Source organism: Leptidea sinapis, chromosome 30 (assembly GCF_905404315.1).
Source record: "Leptidea sinapis chromosome 30, ilLepSina1.1, whole genome shotgun sequence".
NCBI lineage: Eukaryota > Metazoa > Arthropoda > Insecta > Lepidoptera > Pieridae > Leptidea > Leptidea sinapis.
The window spans coordinates 7,624,365-7,634,899 of NC_066294.1; the positions used below are offsets into that span (position 1 = coordinate 7,624,365).

The 10,535-nt window shown below is 35.4% G+C and overlaps 1 protein-coding gene across 1 annotated transcript in view; it reads right to left on the reverse strand.

Moving 5' to 3' along the window:
* The window catches only part of LOC126973775 (uncharacterized), a 115,712-nt gene that overhangs the window by 10,354 nt on the left and 94,823 nt on the right, over window positions 1-10,535 (reverse strand). Inside the window, exons 3-5 of the mRNA XM_050821097.1 lie at window positions 4,656-4,718; window positions 2,824-3,021; window positions 974-1,100 (exon numbers count right to left, since the gene is read on the reverse strand). Of these exons, the coding sequence (XP_050677054.1) occupies window positions 974-1,100; window positions 2,824-3,021; window positions 4,656-4,718 (388 nt within the window). The remainder of the gene's footprint in view (window positions 1-973; window positions 1,101-2,823; window positions 3,022-4,655; window positions 4,719-10,535) is intronic.

Below are 10,535 nucleotides of genomic sequence, written 5' to 3' on the forward strand. Positions count from 1 at the left end.
TAAAGGAGTAAATACTCGTAAGCACCTATTCACTTGCGGCATAACATACAGCCTCAAGAGGATTTACGATCAAAACGAAATTATCATTCATGTAATCCTGGAATGTACAGTAGTGGCCGACAAACGGATTAAAATCCTCGGAAATATAAGGTTGCTAGGAGAAGTCTGTGAGAACTGTTTTGAACTTCTGGAGAGAGGTGGGGTAGTTGGAGTAACCCGCTAAAACTGCACGCAAAATTGATCCAATTAAGGAGTTTAATTGCGGAAACAGGAGCCCACCACACTATACCATTGTTAGCTCGTAGATTCCATCATTGGATTCAAAACACGACAAAGTTGAGTTAACCAAACATAAAAAATTCACATTTGATAACCTTATATTTTGTAGTTGGTTAAAGAAATACGTAAGAGTAAATAAAGATATTATGCAAGCATAAAATATTAAAAAGAAAGTATGAAAGTATGAGAGTGATATTGAAAGAAGAGTGAATGCAGGAAACATGGTGAATGGAGCTTTGCAATCCTTTATGAACAGGCAGAAGGTGTCTAATAAGGCTCGTTTGGCTGTGCATGAGGGGGTGTTGGTTCATGTACGGAAGTGAAAGTTGGGTATGGCAGAAGAATAATGAAAGCAGAATAAATTCAGTTGATATGAAAGCGTTGAGAAGGGTGATAGGAGTTAAACTGAGTGACAGGATAAGGAATGGTGAGATAAGGAAACGTTGTGGTCTGAAAGAAGATGTTGTGACAAAAATTGAGAAAGGTATGTTGAGATGGTTTGGACATATCGAGAGAATGAATGAAGAACGATTGACGAAGAAAGTGTATAAGGCCAGTGTGAATGAAAGTGTTTGCAGGGGTAGACCTAGGCGGACGTTTCAAGATCAAACCCTAAACCTGAGAGCATGTATGAAAGGAATATTGAAAGTGGACGAAGCGAAACAAGTATGTAAGGATGTATGTAAAATATTACCAGAAATTGATGATTCTCCGCTGGTGACCGAATACAATGAAGCTGACGCCGGGACTGATCTTGCACCAACCGAGTACGAAGACACCGAACCAGGTACACCCCATGTTCTGCTGCTTGTATTCGACAACTGAAATGAAATACATGACATAGCTATTAAAACGCAAAATTAAAATGCCTCTACAACTTTTAAAGTTTTCATATCGTTCCATAAATACGTAGGGTAAATACGAGAAATGAGGTAACAAACACACACAAGAAGTTGATCATGCAGCAATTTGCACACATTGTAAATACATAGACAAAGGATTTAGATATTATAATATGCAAACCGCGTCATATATTCCATTTATAATTTATTACTAGGTATATAAGTTAATAGTCTCTATGTTTCTATTTAGTTTTCGTAAGTTTGCAAAATTGGTTTCGAAGAACCTGGGCGTCATTAATAGAGTACTTCAAGCCGGCTTACATTCTAGCGCTCTACAAAGCGCAAGTCCGGCCACTAACGGAGTATTGCTGTCATCTCTGGTCTGACGCACTCCAGTATCAGCTCGATCCTTTTGACCGCGTGCCACGCAGAGCATCTCGTATTGTCGGGGACTCACTGCTCTGTGAACGGCTGGATCATTTAACGTTGTGTAGAGACGTCGCTTTATTGCGTGTCTTTTGTCGCATTTATCACGGGTAGTGTTCCGAAGAGCTGTTTCACCTGATTCCTGCCGCCGAATTCCACCGACGCCCGACACGCCACAAGTTAGGACATTATGCCTACCATCTGGATGTGTGGCGATTCTCCACAGTGCGGTTTTCAAGGATTTTTCTTACACGTACTTCACAGCTGTAGAATGAACTTCCTTGTGCGGTCTTTCCGGAACGACACAACATGAATACTTTCAAAATAAGCGAATACACCTTAGATAAAGGTCGGTAATGCTCCTGTGATTCCTCTAGTGTTGCAAGAGAATGTGGCCGGCGGTGATCACTTAACACCAGGTACGCCCATTACTTCTTCTTTTCCATAAAAAAGTGTGTGTCAGCTCCGACGCACCACGATTGTCTTTGAACAGGTACTAAACAAAATCAAGTCCAATGGAGTCGGTTACAAACAGACATACAGCAGAATTAAAAAATATATAGATTTTTAAACTTACAACAACTTATAAGTTGAAGTGGTAACTTTTAACAAAACTTTTAACGTCCGTAGTAGTGGTGGGTGCTAAAAGTTATAACAATTAATATTAACTGTTAACCAGAAAATAACATTAACAATGCTTTTAATAAATGCTATATATGACTATATTTAAGTGATTTTTCTTATGGTCAGGTACCTAATTATTAAAAAATCTGTGACCAGCGCCATCTATCGAAAACCGTTAGTTCTCGTATTACTCGATAGATTCAGTGTTCGATTTGGAAATACGAAATAGTTAGACTCGAACCCGCGACGTCTCCCGTTCCGTGCGAGCGCTCTTACCAACTGAGACAACCGTTCTAGTGACGTATTGTTGATAAAATCCTGTATGCTTCTTAACTCTCAGATTGTGGCTTCATCTACACGATCTACTTTACAATTGATAACCTTCTCAACCCCAATATTTGCATATTAGGAAATTTACTTGAGATGTCGCTCTTGCAAATTTAAACAATTTCTTATGTTTCAAAATGATAACCTTCACCTCAAGGATTATATTTATTACACCAATAAATAACTTGTTTATTCTTTTCCTAAAAACAAAATAATACCCCGTATTCGGTTACTCTTCTCCTCTAATAAGCCATTCAATGTTTGATCTGGTTAACAAGTAATAAATTTTATTGGTAACATTTTTTTTGTATTGTAGCTTCATTACCTGCCAACTTTTGCTGGTAACAAGCCTCGGTGCTTGCCGCAGCCGCAGTATCTTCGCTCGACAGATGACACATCGCAGTGGAAGCAATCTCTGGCTGACTGCCATTTGAATGGTCTTCACGAAGCAACGGCGGCAGACGACGCGGTGGCCGCACGGTGATGTTTGCATGGTGGCTTTGGCGTTGACGCAAATGACGCACTGGTGACAATATCCTTTATAAACTATCTATCAATAAGACAGAACAGTTTAAAGAGATTAGAATGGCCTTGTGGGCGGGGCAAACGCGCCGCGAATATGAACAACGGATCATATTTCACCGAAATTAGCTTCACATATGGTATTCTTCGTATGAAACTCCATGAAAACGATGAATTTTCCACCTTGCACTTTAGTAACGTGCCAAAAAAGAAGCCTGGTCTGTAGTGCACCCTGATAACCGATTTCTTTTCACTTGTAAGTCCAAAAACCTTCAAATACAAGTAATATTTGTGATTATTAAAATCTTTAACCTGTTCTGTGGTAAATACATCTCTACTACTTTAGACGTAACACACGCACACACACAGTTTACACACAGAGTTTACACACTTATAATCAAGAGGCTTTTACCTTCCGAAGACATAAGTCTTCGGAAGGTAAAAGCCTCTGCATGTCACCCTGAGATCCTACCGCAGATGGAAGAATAAATGATTTTTTATTATTATTTTCTCTATCTATCCGTTCTCTGTGCTATTATTATATTGCTGTTACTGTATAAGCCTAAACCTTTACCTTCGCATTCAATTTACGACATTCATTTACGACATTCAAAATGACGACCTTCAAAAAAAGCGCGTCCACCTTCCTTAAAAGCCGACAACACACCTGTGATTCTTCTAGTGTTGCAAGAGAATGTGGGCGGTGTTGATTAATTAAAACCATGTGATCCGTACGCTTGCTTGACGTCCTTATCCATGAAAAAATATAAGATTTTTTACTTCTAATCAACACTAACATAGCAGCCGTCACCAGGGATTGTAGCACTGGATTTGACTAGAATGGTCGAGCACGTATCTACCTTTCACATCATATTAATTATTTTTGCAAAAGAAACTGCACCTAACTCCATGCTATTTAAATACATAGAGTAATTAACTAACTGTATTCCTGGCACTCTTTATTTTTTTCTTATCTGAAGCTTACCAGAAATTACAGACTTCTATAGGCCTTCATCCCTAAATAGTAAAATTTCCAATTATCTTTTATTATTTATAAGTATTTATTTTTCAATGTTCACTTATGATGAATATGTTTGTTTCCGATTAGATGTTTATATGTATTTATGTATGTTTAAGTAAGTACATTGTATTAAATATATCGTTGTCTTGCAACCCATAACACAGGCTATATATGCTTAATTTGGAGCAAGACAATTTGTGTAAAAAGTGTGTCAACATTATTATTATTATTATTTTATGTAATTATCAGCACTGTGAAAAAGTGAGATTTATTACATCATTATTTTGTCCATAAGCGAAACTATAACACACACAGGCATAATATCTAATATTACGCACTAGTGCATAATGGAATAATTCTCCCTAAAAAGTTAAGTAAATACCTAACGGCTAATTATTTGGGGGTAATACTTTTTTTTGTAATAACAAAGAGGTTTCATGCCGCTGAAAATCCATTTAAATTTTTGGCATAGATAAATGCTTTGAAAATTGTGCATTCAGCAATTGTTTTAATAATTAAACAGTTTATGCAATACATGTTTGTTTTTTCCTAGCAAGTGTGTTGAAATTGTGCGTATGAAACTCGTGAGCATCTTGCTGCCAGAAAATACTTACTTCTTCTTCAGGTGACGTCGCCAGTTCGGGCTCATTTTCTTCAAGTTTGTTGAGCAATTTATCCTGAAACAAGTAGAAAAAATTTATAAAGTTAACATTTATTCATTTACCTTTGAAAATAAATGATAGTTGATTTTCGTAGAAAATGATGGCTGTTGATAGCTGCTAAATATATCGTTATATAATTACAAAAGGAAAGTTGTCTCCCAGCATAGCTTAGGTTGTTCGTGCCTTGTTGGTACATTTCTGAAAAGCGAATAGCTAAGAGGTTTCACAATATGATTTAAAACTGTCTCTTTGGCCGAACTCTTTCCACATAAATAAAGATTTGTGACTCCTTGGTATGATACTCTCACCAAACCATGAATGATGACCACGTTGCATTTTCCCGACTACTTGAGAAGGTTCTTTAGACCTATGAGCATACACTTTATCTATTTGCTTGTTGTAGTGCTCGTCAACCGCATATTGGTACAGCAACCATTTAGATCAAGCTATTATCCTTAACTGTAGGTATTGATTTAGGGCATATCCTATATACCGACGATAAACACCAAGTTTCATCTGTAATGATACGAGAAAGTATTCCTCATCCGTTGATGAGGAACGAAAACATGCAACAAATTGGAGTGATTGCCTTGCACAAAATGGAGCCTGCGGATATTAACAAGAGACTTCAAAAGCTAGATATCATTCGAAGACCATAAAAGACCGGGACATCCGCATGCTGTAAGAACTAAAAGACCTGCTAATGCTGATAAATCCAGAATTCACCAAGGAGGATAAGGAAAAAATACCGCGGGAAAATAGAGTCCCCCTAGGACTCTCTTAGGTATCATTGACGATGAAGTTTGGTGTTTATCGTCGGTATAAAGGATATGTCCTAAATCAATACCTTAATATCAGATATATAGAATAGCTTGATCTAAATGGTTGCTGTCCCAATATGCAGATGACGTGCACTACAACAAGCAATATGATTAAGTGTACGCTCATAGCTCCAAAGAACCTTCTCAAGTGGTTAAAAAAAATGCAACGTGGGCTGTATTACCAAGAAGTCACAGAAATTCCTTAATGTGGAAAGAAGAAGATTAACGGGGAAAAGTTTTTGCACAAAGTATAAATCGCTTTGACTACTATTTATATGTGACTGGATTTGATGAAATTAATAAGGGTAACATTTAAAAGAAGAAACAAATTAGTAAACCAAAGAACAAGATGCGTCGTAAGCCGAACGCTTAGACCCATTGTGTCTCTCTATCGTTTGTTCCTCGCTCTCGCTTGCACGCTTGGGTTAGTCTGAACGTGACACTTTTACATGCGTGCAGCTGGCGTTGATCAATTTATAAGACATCACGTCAACATGTTGAGTTTTCGTGCGAAAATATAAAAATGCAAATAAACATTTTCCCTAACTAAATGCAAATATATTATATGCAGTGCGAGTAGATTAATTCAACCATATTCATTACACTGAACTTTGGAGTATTTCCATTGCATCTTCTCGCATAATCCCAACTAATATTATAAATGTGAATGTAAGTTTGTTTGTTACGCTTTCACGCTTAAACCACAGAACCGATTTTGATAAAATTTAGTACAGAGATAGACTAGAGCTTGAGAAAGGACATAGGCTACCTTTTATTGCAAAAAAATAAATGGATGAGTTGAAATGGATGGCTGGTTTGTATAGAAATTCGTCATTGTCGAAGATAAAATCATGAAACTTTGTATTTCCAAATGATTTGAGTTTTCTTTAGTGTTAATTCCGCTAATATTTGTCTTTTAAACAATTCGACACCTGAGGATGCCTCGTGTAGAGGTTTAAAAGAAAAATATTGTCGGAATTAACACTTAAGAAAACTCAAATCATTTGGATAATTATGGATTTTCGCAAAGTAACGCCTACTTCAATAAAAAAAAAACTGTATTTATTAGGCACTTGATAAGAAATAATTTATAAACCTTTGTTTGAGCATGTTTGAAATTTTGACCTACATGGGGATAAAATAGGAGATAAAAGTACACAGAGAAATACTTTTATAGAGACTGTCCATGCATTGCACCATAGAACAGCAGTTTGTATAGGTATTGTGTATTATTTGCATTTGAAATAGTATCCTAAAAAAATGCCTAAAAAACTATTCAACGCGGACGAAGTCGCGGTTTAAAGCTAGTTTATATATCAAAAATTAAAATAAAGCTTACAGATAAAATTGAAGATAAATGTATACATTAAGGATGTGTAAATTTGATATTCACTTGTGTAGTTTATCTACACGAATAAACGTTTTTAGTGTTTAATTTTTCTGCAAAGGTCGGCAGCGGTGATAACCTTATAAAGGTGACACGAAGACTCATTTGTGTCCTTATTCCATAAAACTGGTTTTAGATATTATTTAAAAAGGTACATGAGGGATGAATACCATTTTCATGAAGTCCCCTGACTTAGACCATTAAAAAGCGGCCGGACTCGCCCATGAAAGGTTCCGTAGCAGTAAGTAACATTATATAAAAGTTATATAGAAAGGAAATGATATTAAATTATTTAAATGGAAAAGGCAAAAAATCGTTGTTCAAAATCATACAGCGCAAATGAGCTCTCATTACAAAAAACTACTTACTAGATCTCGTTGAAACCATTTTTCAGTTGAAGTGGGCATGGTAATGTACGTCATATATTTTTTTTAAGTTCTCATTCTCGTATTTTAGAAGTTACAGGAGGGGGCAACACATTTTATCACTTTGGAAGTATCTCTCGCGCAAGCTATTCAATTTAGAAAAAAATGTTATTAGGAACCTCAATGTCATTTTTGAAGACCTATCCATAGATACCCACACGTATGGGTTTGATGATGTTTTTTTTTGGGTTTTAGTTCTAAGTATACCCCCAAAATTTTAGTTTATTTCTATTTTTGTATGAAAATCTTAATGCTGTTCACAGAATACATCTACTTACCAAGTTTAAACAGTTATAGTTCTTATAGTTTCGGAAAAAAGTGGCTGTGACATACGGTCGGACAGACCGATAGATATGACGAATCCTTAAGGGTTGTGTTTTTTATCATTTGGCTAAGGAACCCTAAAAATAATAAAAACGCTCACTTTCATAAGATGTTATATTCTCAGGGGTTTTCAAGAAATTGCTTCCACTTTAAGACAAAATTACTTTCATTATAATTTCAAAATAACTCTAGAAATTATGTTTTAATTAATCAAATAAGAGCCACCGACGTTTAAATGTTTAAGAAATTACAAATTTCTTTAATTAAGAAGTGAATATGACTGATAATTATAAAATGTTTTTATTTGTTATCTTGGATAATGGTTTAACCCCGATCTGAGGACAACACCACTAATCACTATAACAATTTTCGCGATTTTAAATTGTAAACTATAATTTTTTTAGTCTATGCCTAAATAATAATAGTCATTTTATTGAAAAAAAACAGTATAAATTAACGAGGCTCACAGTCCAGTGTTAGGCGAGTCAACAGCGCCTGCAGTTGCCTCGTGTAGAAGCGAAACATGATTGATTTTGTGAAATAAGAGAAATCAACAGTTAATAATCTTAGATAATTTATAGCGTCTCTTGCTGCTAGATTTATTAGTTATTTATTTATTTCCTTAGTGTGCGTGATAAGTTACGATTTACACTCGCGATTTGTGTGTTAGTGTGCGTGCTAAAATTGCTTAAAATAGAGGTAAACTGTCAATCTCAATTATCTCGACGTTTTCACAGCTGTCATAGTCTACCTAGATATATAAATGATCTAGCTAAATATTTATAACATTTTAAATTAAAAATATCTTGTTGTTTGTTTCCTGCGTATTTATAAACATTTGTGTGGTGACAAACCACGATGCAACACGGACGAGTAAAAAAAGAAGGACTCCGCGCCGTGATATTAGCAAGTGAAGCACCTTTATGCTAGTATGTGTGCGGTTACGGGGTATACTAGTTACACAATTATTCTCCCTTAAATAATCATATATGGCCACAAATACTTATAAAGTATCGTTTTTACACTTTTACACAACGCACAACGGCATTTTTAAAATATTTAATTGAGACGCAAACTGATCTGTCACAGACGATAACAATTCTCATAATGGCCGCCTATCGGCCTGTAGTAGTGTAAGTGTGTGCATGGGGCAATGTATTTACACGTCAATCGGCTTGTTTTGGTGCTACACTGTTATGTAAGGTGACACGGAGTCCTTATTTTTTTATTAGTACGTGCGATGCAAGTGAAATTATTTTTCACAAAATAACACAATTTGAAACCACGCTCGCGCTGGAGAACCTCGTTAATTATCACTGAAGATCAACATTTACATACAAGTTTTTACTCGCGACTTCGTCCGCGTGGATAAGTCAATTTGGGCAGTATTTAAATTTTAATAATATAGGTACTTTGCAAATAATAGACATACAAGCTGCTGTGGATAATACTTTTTTTTTAAACTACCAACTATAAAACTTGTATCCCCACTCAGGTCGGGGTGTGATTTTTATGTGCCTGGTAATACATGGTCGTGCGATAACATTTCCCTTCCTCGTCTGTGCCCTAGTAAAGCCTACGATACCAAATCTTCGCTACTTATTGATCTACTGGAGGTGGGTGGCCTGTCGCAATATAATTATGTTCGCAATTCAAATAATCGTACACTTGACCTTTTTTTGACAGATCTGACAGACTTAACTTTACCTGAGAGTTCCCCATTATGTGTGCCCGACCGACACCACGCAGGCATTGAGATCGATGTGCCTATTGAATCTAATATTAAAAATATACAAAACAAATCTATTATGGTGCCTAACTTTCGTAAATGTGACACAAAAAGTTGTATACTACAACTTAATAATAACACATGGGACAGTATTTTAAGCCACAGTGAGGTCAACTTGAGTGTTAAATGTTTTTAAGAAATACTTAACGACACCCCATTTAAAAAAAAAAAAAAAATATTTATTTCTTATCAAGTGCCTAAATACAAAATTGCATGGTATCCATCTTCGATAATAACGAATTTCCAAACAATTTTCCATTCCCTATTTCAACCCCTCCAAGATTTTTTTTGTGAATAAAGGTAGCCTATGTCCTTTCCCAAGCTCTAGTTTATCTCTGTACTGTATTTCATCAAAATCGGTTCAGTGGTTTAGGCGTAAAAGAGTAACAAACAAACTTACATTCACATTTATAATATTTCTAACTGACCCAGCAAACGTTGCATTGTAAGTATAAAGTAATTAAAAAAATTCAATAATTTAAATTTTGGTATAGTTAATAGATGCAACCGATTCTCAGACCTACCAAATATATCGTACTACAATTATTGTATTCGATTGCCATCTTGCAACCCTATAGCGGTTTTGTGGATGGAACAGAATAATATAAAAATCGAGATACAAAAATAGTTGCAGATCGTAAAAGAGAGAAAATTTGAAGTTGTTTTTATTTTTCAATACTGAATCATAATAAAATAAAAAATTGTAAAAAAAATATATATTTAGGGGTTATTATACCCTTGTCATTTAGGGATATGAAATATATATGTTGGCCGATTCTCAGACCAACCCAATATGCACACAAAATTTGATACATTAGGTTTAGCCGTATCTGAGGAGTTTCGTAACACGGGAGGGACACGAGAATTTTAGATATTATAAGTAGGGATAAAATCACAATAGATTTCCGTAAACCAACAGGTAATTCTACTAATTTTCAGACAATTTCAATGTCAAAACGTTGCGTGTTTTCGAATGATTGCTCTTAAGGCGGACAAATAATAAAATTGTTGATGTTACGAAACATTACTGCAATGATCTTTAATGGTACTTAATCAATTCGTTAGAGCATTATTTCGAACCTAATC